The 25,393-nt window shown below is 34.2% G+C and overlaps 1 protein-coding gene across 4 annotated transcripts in view; it reads right to left on the reverse strand.

The window, feature by feature from the left end:
• The window catches only part of Dnai4 (dynein axonemal intermediate chain 4), a 107,468-nt gene that overhangs the window by 42,563 nt on the left and 39,512 nt on the right, over positions 1-25,393 (reverse strand). For 3 of the 4 annotated variants that reach the window (XM_040288818.2, XM_013361558.4, XM_078026472.1), the window contains one exon: positions 16,465-16,659. The exons of the other annotated variant lie outside the window; for it this stretch is intronic. In XM_040288818.2, the coding sequence (XP_040144752.1) occupies positions 16,465-16,659 (195 nt within the window). The remainder of the gene's footprint in view (positions 1-16,464; positions 16,660-25,393) is intronic. 4 annotated transcript variants of the gene reach the window in all.

Below are 25,393 nucleotides of genomic sequence, written 5' to 3' on the forward strand. Positions count from 1 at the left end.
ATCCCTGCATATTTCACGTGTTTTGCAGTAGCTCTAACCTCTACAATCACTCCGGGAATGTTTCATTGCTTTTGGTTTACTATCATTACCATCCAAACTTTGTAGCTTACATTAACATTCATTCTTGGCGTTACATATTCTATGAATCTTGACAAATGTATAATGACATTTATCCTCCATTATAGTATCATACTGAACAGTTTCACTGCTCTGAAGGTTTTCTATGCTCTACTTTCACCCTTTCCTGCCCCCTTACCCCTGGCAAGCATTAATCTTTTCACTCATTCCATAATTTTGCCTTTTCTCAACGTAATGCAGTTGGAATCATGCAGTTCTTGGCCTTTTCAGATTGACTTCATTTGCATTTAAGTTTCCTCCATGTCTTTCATAGCTTGATAATCTATCACTGAATAGTATTCCAATATCTTAATGTACCACAGTATATTTTTCCATTTATTCCTGAAGGACATCCTTGATTGCTTCCAAGTTTTGGTAATTATGAATAAAGCTCCTATAAACATCCAAGTTCAGGTTTTATATGCAAACAAACATTTTAAGTCATTTGCATAAATACCAAGGAGAAATAGTTACATTGTATGGTAAGAATATTCCACCAGCAATGAATGAGAGTTCTTCCACACCTTCAACATCATTTTGTATTGTCAGTGTTTTGAGTTTGGCCATTCTAATAAGTGTATAGTGGTTTCTCATTTTTGTTTTAATTTGCAATTCCCTAATGACATATTTTATATGCACAATTGCCATATGTGTATCTTCTTTGGTTAAATATCTCTTCAAATTTTTTATTTATTTTTAAATCATGTTTTTTATTCCCTGATTGTTGGGTTCTAATAAATTTTCCTATATTTTGCACAATTGTCACTTACCAGCTATGGTTTTTTCCCCACACTTTATTGGTGCTACTATAGTTGTACATAATGGTGGGATCTGTCTACACATTTGTACATGCACATTATATAATTTGGCCAATATCTTTCTCCAGCTATACTTCTTCCCCTCAGCTATGTCTTTTGCACATATTTTCTTCGGTGATTTGTTTTCTTATTTTCTTAATGGTATATTTCACAGAACAGAGGTTCTTAATTTTTACAAGGTCCAGCTTATCAACTATTCCTTTGATTTGTTTGTTTCTTTGATGTTTTATTTAAAAAAATCATTTCATTTGGGCATGGTGCTACATGCCTGTAATGCCAGTGACTCAAGAGGCTGAAGCAGGAGAAACTGAAGTTCAAGGCCAGCCTCAACAAATTAGCAGAGACCTTGTCTTTAAAAAAAAAAAAAAAAATTCTAGAGATGTAGCTTAGTGGCAAAGTACCTGTGGGTTCAATCTCCAGTTCCAAAAAACAATAAATAAATAAATAAATGAAATGTCATTGCAATACCCAAGGCCATTAAGGGTTTTCCCTGTTATTTTCCAGTAATTTTATGATTTATGTTTTGAGCCCGTAATCCATTTGAGTAAATTTTTGTGAAAGTTTGAAGATCTGTGTCTAGATTCACTTTTTTTTTTGCCAAGTCTAGTTGCTCCAACACCACTTGTTAAAGAGACTATCTTTTCTCTGTTATATTGCCTCAGTTCTCCAACATTGTTACTCTCCTTTGGTATTGAATATTCTAAGTATTCTAGGTCTTTTAAAAGTCCTCCCTCCCACTTTCTTAGTGACCCTTTTATCTGTTTCCACTGACTTATTTTTCTTGTAGTTATAGGTCACATTTTCCTCCTTCTTCATGTTACTAATAATTTTTATTGATGTTGTTTGTTGTGTTATAAAGCTGATGCATGGATTTTTTTTTCTTTAAAAAGTGTTTAAGTTAATTTGGACAAGTAGTTAACTTACTTTTAGGTTAGAATTCTATTTTATGGCCTTTTAAAAAGATTGTTGGAGAGTTTAGACTAGACTTAACTCTGGGGCTAGTCAAGCCTTATTGTTAAAGCGTCATCCTCTAGATATCTATTGAATGCCTCAGTTATGCAACAAGGTCTCTCTGTGGCTACTCAAAACTCAATATGTATCTCTCCATCTGGTGTGAACTTTGATACTTGTACCTCATAATTGTTCTTTGCTTGACTTTATAGTGTTTTATTCTAAATGTATAGTTTAGGTTGCAGTCAAAGATTCAATGGCAGCTTTTTGCAGTATTTTATCTGCTATAGCTCCCTCTTCTCTGATTCTCTATCCACAAATTCCAGTCCTCCCAGCTTCCCTGACCTCTAGTCTATGTCTTATCATATAAGCAAAATCACAACACTGTACTATGGTTCCCATTCCTGCATGTGGTCTCATAACTGTCTATATTCTAATTAAAACTAGAAGTACTATTTCACTTTTTAAAAAAGATCAATGATGGGCTTCAAATTACTATGGTAGGCTTTTAATTATTATGCATTAATCATAGTAAACTTGCCTTCCTACCATAAACAAATAAAAAAACCCCTGGATGTGACATCTGTTGTAAATGTTTTTAGGCACTGAACAATAGATAATGCAGGACTGTGAACTACATGGTAAAGCTCATTTTAGCATAGGAACAATTTCCTGATCACAGAGCTGGGAAGTGCTTTAGGATGGTGGAGAACACAGTAATACCAGGGGATTTTCTGAGTATGAGCCCATTACTGTGCTTCTTTTGTAATGAAGTTAATTCCTTGGTCAGAAACAAAGCTATGTATCAATAATATGACAGTACAAAAGTTGGTCTGTAAGACCATAGACCATAGTTTTGGTACAAGCATACTGGTAGAAGGGAAATCCATATTTAAAGTAAGCATCTATTCCAGTAAATACAAAACAGCAAGATGGCCATGGTTCTATAAAATCATCCTGTCACCAGGTAGAAGACTGTGGAATGGCTCCATATTGAGAACTACATTGGTCTCTGCTGCTGGCAAATCAATGATTCAGCACTGATAACAACCAGGTTGACTTTAGTGAGCATAGGCCCATGTTGATGAGCCCATGCATAGCTCTGCCACTATGGCCACTTTTTTCATGAGTCCACTGGATGAAGAAAGGAGTGGCTGGAGAAAGAGACTTAATAGTATCCACAGTATGGGTCATACTATCCACCTGATATGAATTCTTCTTCTGTTGACAGCACCCTTTGATGAACATTAATATATGACATAAATATCTTCACATCCTTTGCCCATTTAGAGTGGTCCATCCACATAACTCTTTGCCAAATTTTTTCATCACTAGTTTCCTAATCATGGTCTTTTCAAATCATTGACTCTAGCAAGTGAATCAGTTTACAATCACACACCTGGATATTTCTCTTTTTAAGCAATGTGTACAATCAGGTGTACTGCTTGAAGTTCTGCCCACTGAGAATATTTTCCTTCGCTAGTGTCTTAAGAAATGTACCAGAAAAGGGCTTTAGTACTGCAGCTGTCTACTTTCAAGTGGTGTCTGTAAACCTATTCCTAGTCCTCTTTTCCTCTGTCAACTGATTATAAGATGAAACCATAGATTCAGAATGAAAGAGAGAAGACTCTCTAGCAGAAGTAAGAACTATGGGCATTTGGGCCACTTCTTCAAGTATCTTACTTGTACCTTCAGGAACTGCTTGGGCCCTAACACTTCCATTTGATGATGGAGTACTACTGTGCATGCCCAACTTCATGGCTTGGTGAGTAAGATAACACCAGTCTATGATAGTAGCTCAGGTCATATGGTAATTTGATGGCACATGGTCAAGTATTCAGTTTCCATAAAGGCCTAGTTATAGGTAAATGGCTGCCTCTCAAAATTATAAAGGCATGTCCTATGATTAAAGCATTATTATTATTATTATCTGCCACTGATACCTCAAGTACCACTGGATATGCTTGATCTTATATGATCCAAGTGGCAAAGGAGTTTGTATACAGCATTCTTCTCTTCTGAGCCCCCAAGTTAGCAACATGAGGGTCACTCAGTAAATGGGCCAGAGTGAAGCATTCAAACAAGAAATGTGTTCTCTCCAAAATCCTAATAGACCCACTAGTTATTATATCTAGGCAACTTATCTTTGTTGACTGTAGGAGAAGCCAAATGCAGCAACTTGTCTTTGAACTTAGAAGTGATATCTTTACATGCTCTATACCACCTAAACCACTATTAATTTCACTAAGGTAGAAAACTCCTGAATTTTAGTTGGATTTTCTATCCTCTGAAATGAAAATGTTTACCAAAAAGTCTAGAGTAGTTGCTATTTCTCACTCACTAGGTCAATCGGGATAATATAATAAATTCAATGGAGCAGTATAATATCTTTTGAAAGGGAAAGGCAACAAGACACATAACTTACTGTGAAGTAAATTAGGACATATGGTTAGAGAGTATACTCCTGAGGCGGGACAGTGAAAGGATACTGGCCTTGCCATTCAGAAAGGTTTAGCACAAGCATTAGCTCTTGCCAGCTGAAAGCAAACAGCTCCTGGGTGGCTTTATAGATAGATGTGCTTTAAAAGTCATTTTTCAGATAAACAGCTGCTTACCAGATACTAGGAAATGTGTCACTTTGTTCAAACAGTGAAACTACATCTGGTACAGCAACTATAAATGGAGTCAACATAGTTCAGCTTATAATGCACTATCATTCTCCAAAATTCATCTATCTTCTGCACAGGTTAAACAGAAAAGTTGAATGGAGATGTGATGAAATCATCACCCTCACATCTTTCAAATCCTTGACAGACTAATCTGTGCAATCCCTCCAAGGATGAGTACTGTTTTCAATTTATTAAGAGAGAAGCAGTATAATCCTTCCATTTGGTCTTTTCCACAGTAATAGCATTGACTCCAAAGGTTAGGGAATCAATGGGGGGATTCTATCAGCTGCTAAATATGTTGATTCAAATTATGTATTCTCAATCTGGGAAAATAATCACAGGATGAGTTCAGGAACCCACTGGAACCTACAGAGTCAGACTTAAGCTAAAACTCCATGGATCACTGAAACTACATAAGCCCCTTTTCTGACTGCAAGGCCTCAATGACATTTTAAGTCTCCTGGAATCAGGCATACCAGATCCAGTGTCCAGTAGTCTGAAAGGTCTGATTATTCTCTTTTCCTCAATACATAGGTATTCCCTTTGAGGCAGGCAGGGAGAAATATTAACATATTAATATATAGCTAATCCATAAATAAGTTTATAAGTATAAATTCATGGTAGTATACCAGGGCCATTCCTTAAGGGAACCTGGTCTCTCTTTCATTCAAAGGGTTCTGGGTCTATAAATTGGCTTAAATCTGGGAATTGATTGAGGGGTGATAAATCTATTTTTATGATTCAAGTGAGACACATTTTACCTGGAAGTTTTCTGCTTACAAGATCAAGTAAGAATTTAGTAGGCTTTCTATTTATTTTACTTCTAGGAACACCATGATTAACTAGCCAATGCCAAAGATCTACAGAAATCAGACTGCTCTGATTATGGATTTGTCTCTGCTATTCTTTACAGTAACTAAGCCACCTTGCCTTTGATGGTTGAATGCCACCATTTGGCCCTGCTACCTTAGGATTCAATTATTCCCATTGCCTTTAAATTTTCTAATTGAGTGATTTTGATTCCCACTGTTAAGTTTTGGCATACAGAGAGAGAAACCACAAATCACTTTAATGATGTGGGACTCCCCATACAAATCTGTTTCTCAAATTCATGAAAGATATGTGAACCCTCCTAGCATGGATGACTAGATTTTAAGTGAGAAGTTCACTCTAGCATTCCAATCTCTCCTTTTCTACATGACACCAAGGGAGACTGAGCATCTCACTCATGATGGGTCAACTTTTAAACAAACCAAGAGGGTAACCTAGCAGAGCTCTAACTCCCTATGTTGCAACTTTAAGTTAAGAATATCTGCTTGGTAGGCCCATATTAATAAATTTAGCCTGATCCAACTTTATGTTTTTTTACACCATTATCATACTTGTAATTACCATTTTACACCATTATCATACTTGTAATATCTATTCTTATATCTATCCCCCAGAATTTTGCTTATATAAATTAGAAAATTCAAGGAGCTCTTGTAGTGCATCACCTCATGAGTCATACTTTTTATCTCATCTTTAGGGACCTGCTGAGACTTGAATGTGATTATAGATCTAGAAGCAAAAAAGGGTGGTGGGTGTATGTCTTAAGGAGAATCAGTATTGTCTTGCCTGGGAACTGGCTAAAGGGAGGCAGACAATGAAGTTTATTTCCTCATACATGTCACTAAATTCCTTACCACTGTGGTTTGGAATGCCACCCATTGAAGGGTGGAGAAAACATTTCTACTGGCAAAATTCATCGGAATTTAGGAGCTCACTGTCCCCAGCTTCATTATATTACACAAATCCTCATCTCAACTTTCAGGATCCTGTTGGTTCCCAAAGATGCCCTCACATTAACAGGAGATATCCTGTGAGGCTGAGAGCTCAATTTCATTATAATTCAGCCAATCACTTTATGAAAGCTTATGTTTGATTTTCATTAGTTTTAACCCTGTGATTATAGGAGAGAAGATTCTCCTTAAGGGAATATTTAGACGGTCAAAGGTTATTTTTGTGGTGCTTGGTCCAGGAATTAAAATCCTCAAGTTCATCCTTTCTTTCCATTCCTTTGTCTAGGGACATTAGGCACAATCAACCAAAGTTATCATATTCCTTCACTTTCCACAAATGTTATAAAATATCATATAAAGAGTCACTAAGTTCCTTCCTCTTATAAGTGTTTGATTAGGAGTATCCAATGCAGATATTTTGTGTATCTCTTATAAACAGTTAATGCTATGGACTATTAATGCTTTCTATACTCTTTGAGATAGAATTCTTAGCATTGTTAAATCTTATCAGGTTAGACACCTAATTTTAAATCTGATAAGATTAGAGAACAAATTTCAGAAACTCTAAAGTGAATTAAGGAAATTAATCCTTAAAATTCTGTTCTCTAAAGCTGCTCTTTGTACCAAAATCTGAATTAGACAGCATTCTCCTGAGAGGCATAACCAATAGAACTGATGAATAGATGGATTAAAAAAAAACTTATTAGGGGAATTGAGTCCTATAATTATGTAGATTGAGAGATTCTAAGAGGTTGTTTGTAAGCTGAAGACAAAGGGAAGCCAGTACTGTGGCTCAGTCCTAATCTGAAAAAGCTCAGAACTAGGAAAGTCAGTGGTGTAATTCTCAGTCAGAAGCCAAAGGCCTAATAACCCAGAGACCTGCTAGCACAAATCCTAGAGTCCAAAAGTCATAGAACCTAAAGTTCTAATGTCCAAGGGCAGGAGAAGAAGGGTATACAAGCTCCAGGAGTAAGAGAGGGGATGTAGAGAAAATTTTACTTTTACCCTGCCTTTTTTTTTTTTGGTACTGGGGTGTGGGGAGCCATTTCTGACACGTGATTGGGTGGCTCCCGTTAAGGGTCTGAAGCGTTCTGGCTGTGTCGGAACTTTCCCGGCCCTTTCCTGATGAGACAGCCCATCCGTGTAGGAGTGTGCCTGACCACTGACCCAATCACTGACCCTGACCTTGGAGTGCAGTCCCCGCTCAACCTTCATTGGATGAAATTCTCCCCTGAATCTCTTGTTCCCTAATAAAAAGCTACTCCCAGGCTGTTCAATCTCTCTTTCTCCTGCTAGCCCTGAGTAATCCTTGCTGCCCTGCTGGGCGGTTAGAGGAGGGAACCAGAGAGGGGAGCCATCTTAGACTTGGCAATGGAAATAAGATAACTGAATCTGTGTTTTATTTCGATCTCATCTAGCTAACTTTTATGCCAAGAACCTCATTAATGAAACCATTGAGCTGGCCGCATGGTGGACTGGGGGATTAAACTCACTGAGCAATGTCTCCAGCCCTAGTTTGTATTTTATTTAGAGACAGGGTGTCAGTTGCTTAGTGCCTCCCTGTTGCTGAGGCTGGCTTTGAACTTGAGATCCTCCTGCCTCAGCTTCCCAAGCCGCTGGGATTACAGGCAAGTGCCACCATGCCCGGCCTTACTCTGCCTTTTTGTTCCATCTGAGCCTTCACGCAATTGGATAGTACCTACCCTCATTGGGTGATGGAAGATATTCCCTACTTGGTCCACTGTTTCAAATGCCAATCTTTTCTGGAAACACTCTTACAGACATACTCATAATACTTTACCAATTATTTGGGTAACCTTTAATCCAGTCAAGTTGACACCAAAAAGTAATCATCACAGATAGCATTCAGGAGATAAAAGTCTGAATGTACCTAATGTCAAGGCTCCAGGATATACAGAGTAAAACTGATAAATGTAGAGGAACCAACACAGATAATCCGTAATCCTAGTTGGGGCCCCCCCACCCAGGTGCTGGGAAATAACCTAGGCCCTCACACTATGCTATACCCCTATCCCCAAGATTTTAATACTATACTTGCCTTAACTGATAGGTCAACACACACTCAATAAAGACAAAGTTAAAAAAAAAAAAACTATCAACCAATTTGATATAATTAAAGAACATCATGCCAAATAACAAAAGAAAACAGAATATTCATAAAATTCTGAGGCATAAAGTCTCTTATATTTTAAAACACAGAAATCATATAAAATTGCCATTAACAGTGTTAAATTAGAAAATAAATAGTTAAAAATTATTTAAAATTTAAAACATACTTCTCGGGCTAGGGCGGTTGTAGCTCAGTGGTAGAGCACTTGTGTAGCATGTGTGAGGCACTGGGTTTAATCCTTAACACCACATAAAAATAAACAAATGAAATCATTCTGTCCATTTACAACTACAAAAGTAATTTTTTAAAAAACCACACATACACTTCTAATCTCTTGGCTCAAAGAAAAATCCACATGTGAAATTAAAAATTATTTTGAATTGGGGGCTGGGGATGTGGCTCAAGCGGTAGCGCGCTTGCCTGGCATGCGTGCGGCCCGGGTTCCATCCTCAGCACCACATACAAACAAAGATGTTGTGTCTGCCGAAACTAGAAAATAAGTATTAAAAAATTCTCTCTCTCTCTCTTTAACTCTTTCTTTAAAAAAATTATTTTGAATTAAATAATAATAAAAAACACAACATATCAAAATTTGTGGTATATAATTGGTAGAGTACTTACAGAGAAATTTACAGTATTAAATGTCTATGTTAGACAAGAAGAAAAATGTGAAGTTAATGACCTAAACTTCTACCACATTAAACTATAAGAAGAAGAGTAAATTGAATACAATGTATATAAAAACATTTTTTAAATGGAAGAAACTTCTTAAAAACATAATTTAGGAAAATCAAGAAAGCAAACCAATGATCCACAGATGGATTAGTAAATATCCAATTAGATTAATAAAAAAATCACTGTTACAAAAATCAAGAATGAAATAGAAGCTATAATTATTATATCTTATAGATAATTATGAAATATAATTTAAGGAGATAATATTATGAATCTATTTATTAAAATATATTTAGCAAAACAGACAAAATGAACAAATTCCTTACAAGTTACCAAAATGAACACTGATAGAAATAGAAATCTGTTAAAACAAATTAAAAAAAAAGAAAGAAAAACAACAACAAAAAAGAAATAGAAATAGAAATCTGAATAACCCTATATCCAACAAATACACTATATTTGTAATATTAAAACTTCCCACAAAGAAAAATAAATAGCCTAATGCTTTCACTAGTAATTTTACCCAATGGTCAAAGAATATTATAAAGATTACAGAATTTGAAAAAGTGAATGAAGGAAGATTTTCAAAACTCATAAGCTCATCATAAAATTCATGATACATTAGTTCTTTAAAAGAAAATTACAGAAAAATATATGTAGGAGCATGTCACAAAAATTCTTAAGTATTAAAGAATAACTGAATCCATCAATATGTAAAAAGGATAATACATCATAACCAAGTGAGGATTAAGTACAGGAATTCAGTTTGCTTTAACTTTTGTTAAATCACTCAATGTAATTAACCAAATGGACAAACTGAATAACTAAAAGGTCACTTTAATAGAAGTAGAAGAAAAAAATAATAGATGAGAACTTTGGACAACACTCAATAACCATTTATCTTAAAATTGTCTAGCAAAGTAGAAAGAGAAATAAACTTACTGAAACTAATAAAAAGCATTTCTAAAATTCTATAATTAACAACATATTCAACAATTAAATATTGAATGTTTTCTCCCTAATGTTCTCACCATGAGTATTCGGCATTTTACTGGAAATCCTACTCAGTGCAATAAGTTAGCCAATCCCAAAAAGCCAAATGCTAAATGATTTCTCTGATATAAGGAGACTGATTCATAGTGGGATAAGGAGGAGGGGCATGGAAGGAATAGACACTCTAGATACAGCAAAGGGGTGGGAGAGGAAGGGAGGGGGAATGGGGATAAAAAAAGATGGTGGAATGAGATGGATATCATTACCCTAAGTACATGATGAAGACATTAATGGTGTGACTCTATTTTATATACAACCATAGATATGAAAAATTGTGCTCTATATGTGTAATATGAATTGTAATGCATTCTGCTGTCATACATAAAAAATTAGAATAAAAAAGAAAGATAGAAGGCTAAAATATTGATAAATAAAATCATATTTGCAAATAATATAATAAAAATACCCTGATTATCTACTATATATTGCTTATAAATATACATACATATATATTTATAAAATAGAAATCCTAAAGAAGCCACAAAAATAAAATAATAGACTTAATAAGAAAACTCTTTAAGAATGCAAGTGGAAAGCCAATAAACAACATCAATGATTTCTATATACTAGCATGAAACAATTATAAAATTAAGTTTTAAAAAACAATAACATTCAAAACATCAAAGGCTAAAATTTTAAAAGATAATGGGAGACATTGAAAATATTTTTAATTGCTGATATTTACAAATTCTTACCTAAATAATATGATCATAGATGAAATGAATGTTGAAACAATGATCATAGATTAAAATACTAAATATTATTAGGCTGTCAATTCTTTCCATCGATTCAAGATTCTATGTAACCTAAATCAAAATCTTTGCCAAGTTTCTAGTAGAAATTGGCAAACTGATCCATAAAACATATATGGTATAAAAAGCAACTAGAATAGTCAAGGTCATGTAGTAAAAGTTTTACAGGAGTACTCTAACTGAAATTTACTATAAAGCTACAGTAAACAATATAGTGTATTGCTATAGAATAAAAAATAGCAAGAAATGGAGTGCAGAAATAAACTTACATGGTAATGTGATTTTGGAACAAGTGTCAAATAAATTAATGGGGGAATACAAATACTGTTTTAAAAGTTATGCTAATGGTATTGGCATCAATACAGACATGAAGACCACTGGAACTAAATGAAAGATACAAAGACAAATTCACATCCTAACCATCTTTGATAAAGGTGACAAAAATATATCTTGGAGAAAATATGGGTCTTTTTAACAAATGATGCTGTGAAGACTGAATAGCTATATGTAGAAAAATGAAATTAGACTCCACTCTCTCACCCTGCACAAAACTCAAATAAAAGTGGATTGAAGTCTTCGAAATTAAATCAGAAACTTTACAACTGCAAGAATAAAACATAGGGTCAACACTCCATCATATAGGTGCTGGCACTGATTTTCTTAACAAGACCATCAAAGTGTAAGAAATAAAATTGAGAATCAATAAGTGGGATGCCATCAAACTAAAAAGCTTCTGCACCGGCAAAGAAAGTGATTAAGAGTGTTTAGAGAGAGCCTACAGAATGAGACAAAATCTTGGCTAGCTACTACTCCAATAGGAGATTAACATCCAGAATATACAAAGAACTCAATTAAAAAAGATCAATAAATGGGCAAAAGAACTAAACAGAAACTTCTCAAAAGAACACAAATAGCCACAAATATATGAAGAAATTTTCAGTATCTCTAGCAATCAGGAAAATACAAATCAAAGTTATACTAAGATTTCATCTCATTCCGTCAGAATGGCAATGATCAAGAATATATGCTGGCTAGGTTTTGGGAAAAGTTACATTTGTACATTGTCAGTGGGAAAGGCTTGTACAATCTCTCTAGAAAGCAGCATAAAGATTCCTCAAAGAACTAGAGATGAAATCACCATATGACCTAGCTATCCTACTCTCTGGTATTTTCCTAAAAGATCTAAAACTAGCATACTACAGCAACACAGCCATGTCAATGTTTATAGCAGCATAGTTCACAATAACTAAATTATGAAATCAATCCAGATGCATATCAATAGATGAATATAATAAAAAACTATGGTCCACATATACAACAGAATTCTACTCAGCCATAAAAAAAGAATGAAATTATGGTATTTTCTAGTAGATCGATGAAAATAGAAAATATAATGCTAAGGGAAATAAGCCAAACTCAGAAATGCAAAGGTTAAATGTTTTCTCTTATATGCAGAATCTAATGCTAAAAAAAGGAAAGGGGAAGGGAAGGATAGAATAATATAAAGAACCAACCAAATATAACTTATTAGACAAGTGAAAGGAACTCAAATAGAATCGAAGAAGAAAAATAAGAGAGGGGAGGGAGGATGAGAGGAAAAAGTAGGGGATAATGGACTGAAATCCATTTCCATGCATTTATGAGTTGGGATAAACCCAACTACTAAGTATCACTATAAAGTTCAAATTAATAAATCTGAAAAAATTGTAAAATTATGCTGAAAGAACTGCATCGGGGGGGGGGGAGAGAGACAGACTGACTTGAAATTTATCTTACTCTGCTCACAAAAATTAATCAAAATAGATAATGTGACAGTAATTTATCTTACCATAACTATTTCACTATATATGTATCTCATAGTATGTTGTATATCTTAAATATATACAATGAAATTCATTAAGAATAAAAACATTAAAAATCAGAATACATAATAGACATAATCATAAAAGCTAAAACTATACAGCTTTTTAGGAAAAAGCCTAAAAGGAAATCACTACAACCCTGGGGCAAGGAAAGATTTTTTTAGAGAGGTCATGGAAAGAATTAACTTAAAAAATAATAGATTATATTTTATCAAAATTAAAACCTGCTCATCATGAGATTTTTTTTCAGCTACCCCTAGCCTGATCAAGAGATATAAAAAAATAATATATTGATAAGCCAGAGAGTTAGAGAAAATATTTGTAATATATGTATGTACTGGCAAAGAGTTTATATGCAAAATATATAAAAGTAAGCTTCAACAACATGATCTTTAAAGAGACAATTTTACAGTGGGCAAAAGCTTGGATTAAACATTAAACAAAAGATATATAAATGACCAAAATTAACCACATAAACAAATACTCAATATTATTTGTCTTCAGGACAACATTAAAAAGATTGCCAGTCAAGCCTGGTGTTGTGGCACATGCTGGTGATTCCATGATGCAGAAAGCTGAAGTAGGAGGATCAAGAGTTTGAGACTTGTCTCAGTAACCTCTCTCAAAATAAAATGGGTTAGGAATGTTACTTAATGGAAGAGCATCCCTGGATTGTTCCATCTCCAGTCCTAAATATGGCGAAAAAAAATTACGAGCATCAGGTGTTATGAAGAATGTGGAGCAACAGGGATTCTTACACACAGCTTGTGAGAATGAAAGATGGTATAATTCTTTGGAAAAGTATTTCATAGTTTATTAAGAATACATCTACCCAATGACCCAATAATTTCTAAGTATTTGTACAAGAGAAATTAAAAGCTATCTACCAAAAGACTCATACAAAAACACGCATAGTAGCTTTATACATAATAGCCTCAAACTGAAAGCAACACAGACATCCAGCAAAAGGAGCAACAAAGTGTTATGGTATATTCATACACTGGAACACCACTGAGAAAAGAAACAAATTAATTATACACACATCAACCTAGATAAATCTCAAAAATATTGATGTTAAGTAAAAGAAATCGGATTCAAAAGAATAACTACTATTCAAATCCATTAATTTATATGGTATGCCAGAATAGAGAAAGTTAACTTGCAGTGACAGAAATCAGGTCAATTCCTGACTGAAAGCAGGTAAACCTTATTTAGAAGCACAAGGTAATCTTCAGGATTGGTGAATATGTTGTATGTGTTGATTAGGGTGTTGGTTATTCAAGTTCATAATCTTCAAATGTATAAAAAATACAGTTAAAATATATACATTTCACTGAATAATTTTCACTGAAAATATTTTTTACTGTATTTTGTTGGGATAAACCTGACTACTAAGTATCACTAAATGTATTTAAAGGAGTGATAAATCAAAATTCTTGCTTTATAAATTCAGTATTTAGAGTACTCTACATTGCAATCACACAACTTTTTAAATACAGGATGAAAATTTACATATATAATGAAAATTTTAAAATATCAACCTAAGGTGAGAGAGAAACATAGTTTTTCAATATTTTTTCTACAAGTATCCAGGTAAAATGGTTACAACCATTTGTTATACATATTATTTTATAGCCCAACCTTTTGATGTAACCATATGTAAGATTAACTTTGCCTTGAAGGATCAAGAAAAATTTCATGAAGGAATTTGTTGTAATCCATATTTGAATACAATAGGCAAAGATGAGGCAGAGTCAAGGGTGGATTGCCAAGCAAATTCCAACTAAATGTCTTAAGGCAGGAAAGCTTAGGTTCTATTTGGGGATTACCCAGTAAGTCTAGGATAGCTAAATTTAGGGTCTCTAAAGTAATACCAAGATATAAAGTAGTCTCTGGCATCATTGAAGGCATCTTTTGAATGGTAAACTCTGAGGTTTGGAGTTTATTCTAGGCAATAGGAATGTATTGAAGATTTTTGAGTAATCAATTTCCATGTCATGTTCAGGATATATCTGCAAGGCAGGATGCCATAGCAGAAACAGGAACTGAATGCTTAACTTAATTACTTAAATGTAACCTTAAAAAGTTTCTAAAGGTTTCATTTTCTTCATTCTCATATTGAAAGACTGAATATGATAAATCTCTACATTTTTAAAAGATATTCTAGGGGCTGTGGTATAGGTAGCTCAGTTGTAGAGTGTTTGCCTAGCATGCACAGTGCCTTGGTTCAAAGCCCAGCACCACCAAAAATAAAAAATTAAATATTCTGTGAATATATGAGATGGGATTGTAGCAACGAGAACAGGAAGAATGCCCCTGAAATAAAACTAGGAAGTGGTAATAAAAGTCAAAAACTGAAAAGTATCAATGGCAATGGAAAAGGGAGACTGAACATGAGAGATACTGTGAAAGTAAGAAACTAATTGAATGCAGAAATATAAAGAGCCAAAGATGCTTCTTAGAAAGGTTTTTTGGCAGGTTTTTTTTTTTTTTTTGGAATAGACTCTCCTTAGTTATACTTGACAATAGAATATATTGTGATAAAATTATACAATTTGTATAATTTTATCACAATAAAATATATTGTGATAAAATTATACAAATATGGAATATATTTTATTCTGATTCGGACCCCATTCGGCATGATAGTGGGATTTACTTAGGTATTTTCATGTGTACACAGGAAAATCAAGTTAGATTTATTCTATTGCCTTTCATATTCCTATTTCCTTTCCTTTCTTTTATATCTCTTTGTCTAATATAAAAAAATTCTCTTCTTCCCCTCCCACCCTTTATTGTGGTTTAACTTCTACATATCAGTGAAAACATTTGACCTTTGATTATTTGGGACTGGTTTATTTCACTTAGCATGATAGTCTCCATATCCAACCATTTACTGGCAAATGTCATAAAGTCATTCTTATTTATGGCTGAGTAATATTCTATTGCGTATATGTACCACAATTTCTTTATCCATTCTTCTGTTGATGGGCATCTATGTTGATTATAAAGCTTAACCATATGTGAATTGTGCTGCTATAAAGATTGATGTGACTGTAGCATGATGATTTTAAATCCTTTGGATATATGCCAAGGAGTAGGATAACTGGGTCAAATGGTGGTTCCAGTCCTAGTTTTTTGAGGAATGTCCATACTGCTTTCTAGCATGATTTGCACCAATCCGAAGTCCCACAAACAATGTACGAGTATTCCCTTTCTGCAGAACCCAACATTTGTTGTTACCTGTATTCTTTCTGGGGAATGCCAACATTTGTTGTTACTTGTATTCTTGATAGTTTTCATTCTGACTGGAGTGAGATAAAAAATCAATGTAGTTTTATTTTGCATTTCTCTAGTTACTAGAGAAGTTAAACATTTTTCATATATTTGTTGACTATTTGTACTTCTCTTTTGAGAAAGGTCTGTTCAGTTCCTTATACATGCTTATGAAGTTTTGAATCTAAGACAACCTTCTGTTGGTTCCCTAACCTGGACTTCACTGCTACTTACATGTTTAGTATTGAAAACTGTATAAACATGTCCTCTAATAAGTAACAACCCAGCTTGGAGATTAGATTTAGAAATATGTAAAAATACCTTTTAAATTTCTTAAGTTATCTGAGTTTATCTAAACATAATCATTTTTTAAAAATACCTTTTAAAATAGGAAGTTGACGATAAGCTGCAAGTTTGGGTTGAAATATATTTTCCATTAGAACACGTTCCATGAAAAATAAATCTTGATGAAATTTATCAGATTTTAATATTGCATCTGAGTGGTCCTCTTCATCATCATGGATTTTAGACATAATTACATTTTCTATATCCATAAGAGAACTAGCTTCACTACCTGCAAAATACAAACATGATACAATAATAAAATATCTAAATAATACTAGATGGTTCACACATTCTAAAAATTCAAAAATGACATGTTGTCATATCAATTTGTTTTCCTCCAGTTTCCAACAACTTTAACAGACATTTATTAAAATGTTTTCTGAATAAATAAATGCAATATAAACATATATTGACTTGTTTGGACTTCTTAACCATAAAAAAAAAAAGCTGTTTTTCAAAAGGGAAGTAATGATAACCTCCTGAAATAATGTGTATCTGCCTTCATGTGTTTTCTGTTGTTATATCATAATGCCATAAACTGGGAAATTTATAAAGAAAATAAACTTATTTCTTACAATTCTGAATGCTGTTAAGTTCAAGTTTGAGAAGCTTCACCTATAGAGGGTATTTTTTTACTGTTTCATGACATGACAGAAGGCATCACATGGCCAGAGACAGGAAGCATGCACTCAGGTCTGCCTTCAATCTCCTATACAGCCACTAATCCTACCATTGGGGCCCCACCCTTATGATCTCATCTAACTCTAATTATCTACCAAAGGCCAAACTTCCAAATAACATTAATATGGATTTCAGGATTATGTTTCCAACAACTGAACTTGGGGTGATACATTAAAACTTCTTAACACTGAAGTAAAATTATCAGTCTTTATATAATAAAATTCTGACTTGATGATTGTTTTATGGAAACACTACACTTCTGTAGTAGTTTTTTATTACTGCTATAAAAAAATACAGTGACTTAAAACAAGGCAAATTTACTGTCTTCTAGTTCAGTAGATTAGAGGTCTGAACCAAAACCAAGGAGTTGATATAAACAATGTTCATTTTGGAAACTCAAGAGAAATATTTGTTTCCTGGACTATTTCAGCTCCTTAGAGGTTTCCCACAACCTCTCCTCCATGTTCAAACACAGAAACATTGCATATTAGACCTTCTTTTGTCAGTACATCTCTGTCCCAGACCAAGCTAAGAAAGGTCCTCCAGTTTTAAGTACTCACAAGTTTAGGTTGGGCCCAATTAGTTTAGATAAGATAATCTCCCCAGCTGAAGATCCTATTGTAATCACCTTTGAAAAAACTTTTTTTTTTTTTTATCATGTAAGGTAATCCTCTTACCATGTAAGGTACTCTTGAGACTCCAGGGATTGGAATGCGTACAAATTTGGGGGACCATAATTCTGCCTACTACTCTGTTTAATAAACTCTTAAACAGAATGAAGGAAGCTGGGTGTGGTGGTGCTTGCCTGTAATCTCAGTGACTCAGGAGGCTAAGGCAGGAGGATTGGAAGTTCAAATCCAGCCTCAGCAACTTATCGAGGCACTAAGCAATTTAGCAAGGCCCTGTCTCTTAAAAAACAAACAAACAAACAAACAAAAAGAAAAACATAAAAAGGGCTGGCAGTTATTACTACTTCTGTGAAAACTTTACCCTATTCCACCTGCTAAATTCAACTAAAAACACTGGAAATTTTATATGTAATAAAAAATAAGGACACCCCTTGAAGGGAAGAAAGAATAGGGGAAAACAAGTAGGAGGATACTTGAGAAGCAAGGAATGATACGGTGGTGAATTCCTGGGGTATTCTTTTTGTTTCATACATTCCCAAGCCAGCAATTTGGAAACGCCATGGGGCATAGACAAAAATGCCCACAGAAGCCTATTCCCTTTATCCAAAGGACCAGAAAAGGAACATCCATGAAAGAGAGATTTTAGATGAAAATCATTTTACTCCAGCCAAACACTACAAAAACAAAACAACTTTGTCAGTATGAAAGTCTAGGCTCCCACTTCGCCTTGGTGGCTTGGAAGAGGTTTTATTTGTTTTGTAACAAAGTACCTCAATCCTCTGACCTCCTACTATGTGCAGTATCAGAGAAAGCACAATAAAGTCAGGATAATCATCTCCACCAAACATAAACAAAGTATCAGAAAAGAACAGTTGGGGAGCCTAGAATTCTACACTCATCTGGAAGTAACAAATTTTCCCTTCCCCACCCTGCTGGAGTAATCAGTGTTGGACTAATGGATAATCAGAATTTTTATCACTGCCCAGCAGTAATGAACACAACCTCCATTCTGTAGTGTCAATGGAGGCCACATGTGACTCTGTAATAAGACAATCCTATACTTGCTAGCCACAAGGTATCAATGGAACTCAGAGCATCCATTACTACTCAGCAGTGATGAGGATATCAGAGGAAACCAAGTAGGATATCTGGACTTCCATTCCCAACTTAGTAGAAATCAGGCAATGACTCATATTTTCCCCTGCTAGCATAGTGTCCAAAAAAAAAAGCCTAGTAAAATGGAAAGTTTTAAAAAGATCTGAATCCTAACACAATACATGAAATACCCAGGTATCAATTGAAAGACATTCACTATACCAAGAACCAAAAAAATCTCAACTTGAATTAAAAAACAAACAAACAAAAAAGAATAGATACTAACACTGAGAGATGGTAGATTTTATCTGTTAAAAAATCAAAATGGCATCATAAAAATGCCTCAACAGTATTTATGAACATACTTGAAGCATACAAAAATTAGGAAGTATCATCAAAGGAATAGAGCATCTTAGCAAATAAAGAGAATCAAATGGAAAATTTATAAATGAAAAAATACAATGAACAAAACCTCAAGTCAGGGACTCAACAAGTCAGGGGCTCAACAAGTCAGGGGTTCAACAACAGAATGGAGAGAAGTAGAGGGACAAAAATCAATAAACTTGAAGAAAGTATAATAGAAACAATCTAATTTTTAAAACAGAGAAAATAGTGTGAGAAAAGTGAACAGAGATTCAGGGACTTGTGGGACTGTAACAAAAGGTATAACATTATCATTGGCATTTTAGAAGAGGAGAAAGAAGGTATGATGGAAAAAGTACCTGAACAAATGATAGCTGAAAACTTTCAAAATTTGGCAAATAACAACAAAAGATTAAAGAAACTAAATGAAGCTGAAGGAGAATAAACCCAAAGAAATATACACAAGAAACATCATATTGAAACTATTGAAAATAGAAGGAAAAAATCTAGGGAGCAGTGAAAAAGGAATTATATCTTATCTATAGAGGGAAAATAATTTCAGTAGCAGTAGGGTCTTTATCAGAAACCAGAGATGCTAGAAGCAAGTAGCCCACATTCTTTTAATGTTGAATGAAAAGAGCTGTCAACCCAGAATTCTACACTCAGTGAAAATATTCTATAAAAATAAGGGAAAATTAAGATATTCTTAGACTGCAGAATACTAAGAGAATGTCTCTCCCCCCCACCAAAGAGAAAAAAAATCCCAAGAATAGCTAAAGAAATTCCCCTAAATAGGAAGAAAATGTGATAAAAAGGAATTTTGGAGCATCAGAAAGGAGAAAAAGGACAATGGGGAGAATTAAATAAAATATAACTTCCTACTTTTGAGATGTTTATGATTGAAGAAAAATTACATTGTCTGATGTAGTTCTACATCTAAATATCTAAATGTTTCAATATCTAAATATTTAGAAATATTTAAGACAAATAGGGAATTATGAAACACTGTAATGGGAGATAAGGTTTCCTGGAACTGTTAAAATGTTGGCATCAGTAGACTATGATAAGTTATTTGTATAGAGTGCAATATGTAGAGTAAATCCTCAAAAAGTTACAGAGATAAACTAAATACATACATACATATATATATATGTCTTTATGTATTAGAGTAGAATCATAAAAAATATTGAGTAAACAGCAAGAAGTTATTAAAAAGATAAAGAAGAAACAAAGAGAGTAAAAAAACCCAAACAAACAGTAGCCAATTTTCTGAGTAATATATAAATAAATGTTAAATATAAATTATATTTACAACTCAAAGGCAGAAATCAGCAAATACAGGATTAAAAACATGACTCAAATATATGATGTCTATAAGAAATTTATTTCAAATATGTAATATAGGTAAATTGAAAGTAAAAGGATGGAAAAAATAATCTATCCGGCAATCATTATCAAAAACAAAGTAGGAGAGGCTATACCATTATATGCAACAGACTTCATAGCAAAGAAAATTACCAGAAACACATAACAATATTATATAATGACTGCAACAAAAAGATATAGTGATCATAAATGTTTCTATAGAAAAAAGTAAGACTGTAAATTAGGTAAGGCAAATACCATTAGAACAGAAAGGAGAAACAAATCCAAAATTCAATAAACTAAAAAGATAGTAAATTAGCAATAAAATACACAAACCCAACAACATCATTAGCTTTAAAAAAAAATCTTAATTACTCTCTACCCAAAGCCCATAGAATACACATCCTGAACCATAAAACAAATCTTACAACATGTAAAAGAAGATAAGTCATACTAGGTTCAAAGAAGAGAGATCAAAATGTGTTTTTTAATCATAATGGAATCAAATGAGAAATCAATAGTGGTAAGATAAAAGGAAAATCTCCTAAAACTTGGGATTTAAAAAACCACCCCAGATAATCTATGGATCAAAAAAGGAAGTTGTAAGGAAAATAAAAAATAAATAAATTTAATGAAATGAAACCACAACATATCCAAATTTGTGGAACACAGACATAGCAGCGCTAAAAGGAAAATTTGTCACATTAAATGAATATATTAGAAAACAGAATAATCAATAATCTAAACTCCTTAATCAATAACAAAGTCAAAAGAAGAAGAAGAAGAGCAAAATAAACTAAAAGCAATCAAAAAGAAAGACATAGAAAATATAATATCAGAAATAAATTAATATGGAGGTGAAAAAAAATAGAGAAAGTCAAACAGAGAGGATCAATAAAATTAACAATCCTAGCAAAACTGACAAAGAACAAACTGCTAAAATCAGGAATAAAATAGGAGATGCTATACCCCCTGCCAAAATTAAAAGGAGCAGGGGAGCCCAGGCACAGCGTAGGCCTGGGTCCACCCCTGACCACCAACGCCTGGGAGCCCAGGTCTAACCCACTTCCATCTTGAGACAACTATAGCCATCCCCATAGCCTTTCCCACGCCTTTATCTTGGGAAAATAGATAGGGCCTAGAAGCAGCTGCAGCTTGGAGAAGGCATCCCAAAGCCAGTGTAAGGCCCACCCTTTCAGCCCCATCTCTGAAAGATGTTGCATCCATCTTGGCGCACCTCCACTGTTGTCTCAAGTTACCTCCTGCTATTGCCACCACCACCTATAGTTGCAGTAGTATCCATCCTGGGATATAGGCAGGAAGCCCAATACCAAGGTGAGGTACAAATAATCTGAGGTACAAATAAACTGACATAAATGGAATATTTCAATCTTCAATGTGGAAATACATTTTCTTCTCAATAACATATGGATCCGGGGGCTGGGGATGTGGCTCAAGCGGTAGCGCGCTCGCCTAGCATGCGTGCGGCCCGGGTTCGATCCTCAGCAGCACCACATACCAACAAAGATGTTGTGTCTGCCGAGAACTAAGAAAAAATAAATAAATGTTAAAATTCTCTCTCTCTCTCTCTGTCCCCCTCTCTCACTCTCTCTTTAAAAAAAAAAAAAAAAACATATGGATCCTTCTCTAAAAAAGACCATATATTATGCGACAAAGCAACTCTTAGCAAATATAAAAAAGTAGAGATACTATCTTGCATTCTATTGGATCATAATGGCATGAAATTAGAAATCAAAAAATAGAAGCTACTCCAACACCTGGAGACTAAATAGTATGCTACTAAATGAATAACAGGTTTTGAAAGACATGAGGAAGAATATTAAAAAATTCTTAGAGGTGAAAAGGAACACAGATACAACGTATCAAAATCTCTGGGACACTATGAAGGCAGTACTAAGAGGAAAGATTATTTCATGGAGTTCATTCCTTAAAAGAAGAAAAAGTCAGGCTGGGGATGTGGCTCAGCTGATAGAGTGCTTGCCCAGCATGCACAAAACCCTGAGTTCAGTCCCCAGCACCAAACGAAGAAGAAAGAAGAAGGGAGAAGAAGAAGAAGAAAAAAGTCAACAATTAAATGACTTAACACTACATTTCAAAGCCCTAGAAAAAGAACAAATCAACACCAAAAGCTATAGAAGACAGGAAAAATTAAAATCAGACAAAAGAAACAATTAAAAAAAATTGACAAAACAAAAAGTTGGGTCTTTGATAAAATAAATAAAATTGACAAACCCTTGGCCATGCTAATGAAGAGAAGGAAAGAGAAAACTCAAATTACTAACATGTGATGAAAAAGGAAATATCACAGCAGACACTTCAGAAATACAGAAGATAATTAGAAATTACTTTGAAAACTTCTACTCCAATAAAATAGAAAATATCAAAGGCATCGACAAATTTCTAGAGTCATATGATTTGTCCAAATTGAATCAGGATGATATACACAATTTAAAAAGATCAATTTCAAGCGATGAAATAGAAGACACCATCAGAAGCCTACCAACCAAGACAAAGTCCAGAACCAGAAGGACACACAGCTGAATTCTACAAGACCTTTAAAGAAGAATACCAGTTTATCATAGCCATATGATCATCTGAAGAGATGCAGAAAAAGCATTCAACAAAAGAGCACCACTTCATGTTCAAAACACTAGAAAAACTAGGGATAACAGAAACATATCTAAACATTATAAAGGCTTTCTATGCTAAGCCCCAGGCTAACATCATTGTAAATGGAGAAAAATTAAAAGCATTCCCTCCAAAAACTGGAACAAGACAGGGATGCCCTCTGTTACCATTTCTATTTAACATAGTTCCTGAAACACTGGCCAGAGCAATTAGAAAGATGAAGGTTACGGATAGAAAAAAGAACAACTCAAATTGGCACTAGATGCCAACGGTATAATTCTATACCTAGAATACCCAAAAAATTCCACCAGAAAACTTCTAGAACTAGTAAAGAATTCAGCAAAGTAGCAGGATATAAACTCAACATCCATAAATCAAAGGCCTTTCTGTATATCATTGATAAGTTCTCTGAAAGGGAAATAAGGAAAACTACTCCATTTACAATAGCCTCAAAAAGACATAAAATACTTGGGAATCAACTTTGCAAAAGAGGAGAAAGACCTCTCAACGAAAACTACAATATGCTAAAGAAAGAAATTAAAGAAGACCTTAGATGATGGAAAGATCTACCTTGTTCTTGGATAGGCAGAATTAATATTGTCAAAATGACCATACAGTGTACAGATTTAATACAATTCAATCAAAATCCCAATGACAAGCCTCATAGAAATAGAAAAAATAGTCATGAAATTCATCTGGAAAAATAAGAGACCCAGAATAGCTAAAGCAATCCTCAGCAAGAAAAGTGAAGCAGGTAGTATAAGTCTAACAAGCCTTAAACTATACTACAGAGCAACAATAACAAAAACAGCATGGTATTGGCACCAAAATAGACTAGTAGACCAATGTTACAGAATAGAGGACACAGAGACTAACCCACAAAATTACAATTATATTATATTAGACATAGGTGCTAAAAACATACATTGGGGAAAAATGACCTCTTCAACAAATGGTGCTGGGAAAACAGTAAATCCATATACAACAAAATGAAACTAAACTCATATTTCTTACCATACACAAAACTTAACTCAAAATGGATCAAGGACCTAGGAATTAAACCAGAGACTCTGTGTCTAACAGAAAAAAATAAGTAGGCCCTAATCTTCATCATGTAGGATTAGACCCCAACTTCCTTAATAAGGCTCCTATAGCGCAAGAATTAAAACCAAGAATCATTAAATGGGATGGAATCAAACTACAGAGTTTCTTCTCAGCAAAAGAAACAATCTGTGAGGTGAAGAACCTACATACTGGGAGCAAATTTTTACCCCTCACACATCAGATAGAGCAGTAATCTCTAGGGTATATAAAGAACTCAAAAAGCTAAATAGAAAAAAAAAAAAAACACAAATAACCCAATCAATAAATGGGCCAAGGACCTAAACAGACACTTCTCAGAAGGAGATATACAATCAACCAACAAACAACCCAATCAACAAATGGGCAAGACTTGAACAGACACTTCTCACATACAATCAATCAACAAATATATGAAAAAATGCTCATCATCTCTAGCAATCAAAGAAATGCAAATCAAAACTACTCTAAGATATCATCTCACTGCAGTCAGAATGGCACCTATTATGAAGACAAACAACAATAAGTGTTGGCAAGGATGTGAGAAAAAGGTACAATCATACATTGCTGGTGGTACTACAAATTGGTGCAGCCAATATGGAAAGCAGTCTGGAGATTCCTTAGAAATCTGAGAATGGAACCACCATTTGACCCAGTTATCCCTCTCCTCGGACTATACCTAAAGGACTTAAAAACAGCATACTACAGGGACACAGCCACATCAATGTTTATAGCAGCACAATTCACAATAGCTAAACTGTGGAGCCAACTTAGATGCCCACTTCAGTGGATAAATGGATAAAAAAAAATGTGGCATATATACACAATGGAATTTTACTCAGCAATAAAAGAGAATAAAATCATGGCTTTGGAGAAGATAATGCTAAGTGAAGTCAGCAAATCCCCAAAAAAGAAATGCTGAATGTTTTCTCTGATATAAAGAGGCTGATTCATAGTGGGGTAGGCAGGGCAAGCATGAGAGAAATAAATGAATTATAGATAGGGTAGAGGGGTGGGAGGGGAAGGGAGGAGGCAGGAAATTAGCAAGGATGGTGGAATATAATGGATACCATTATCCAGAGACACGAATTGGGTGTCAAT

Source organism: Ictidomys tridecemlineatus, chromosome 11, assembly GCF_052094955.1.
Source record: "Ictidomys tridecemlineatus isolate mIctTri1 chromosome 11, mIctTri1.hap1, whole genome shotgun sequence".
NCBI lineage: Eukaryota > Metazoa > Chordata > Mammalia > Rodentia > Sciuridae > Ictidomys > Ictidomys tridecemlineatus.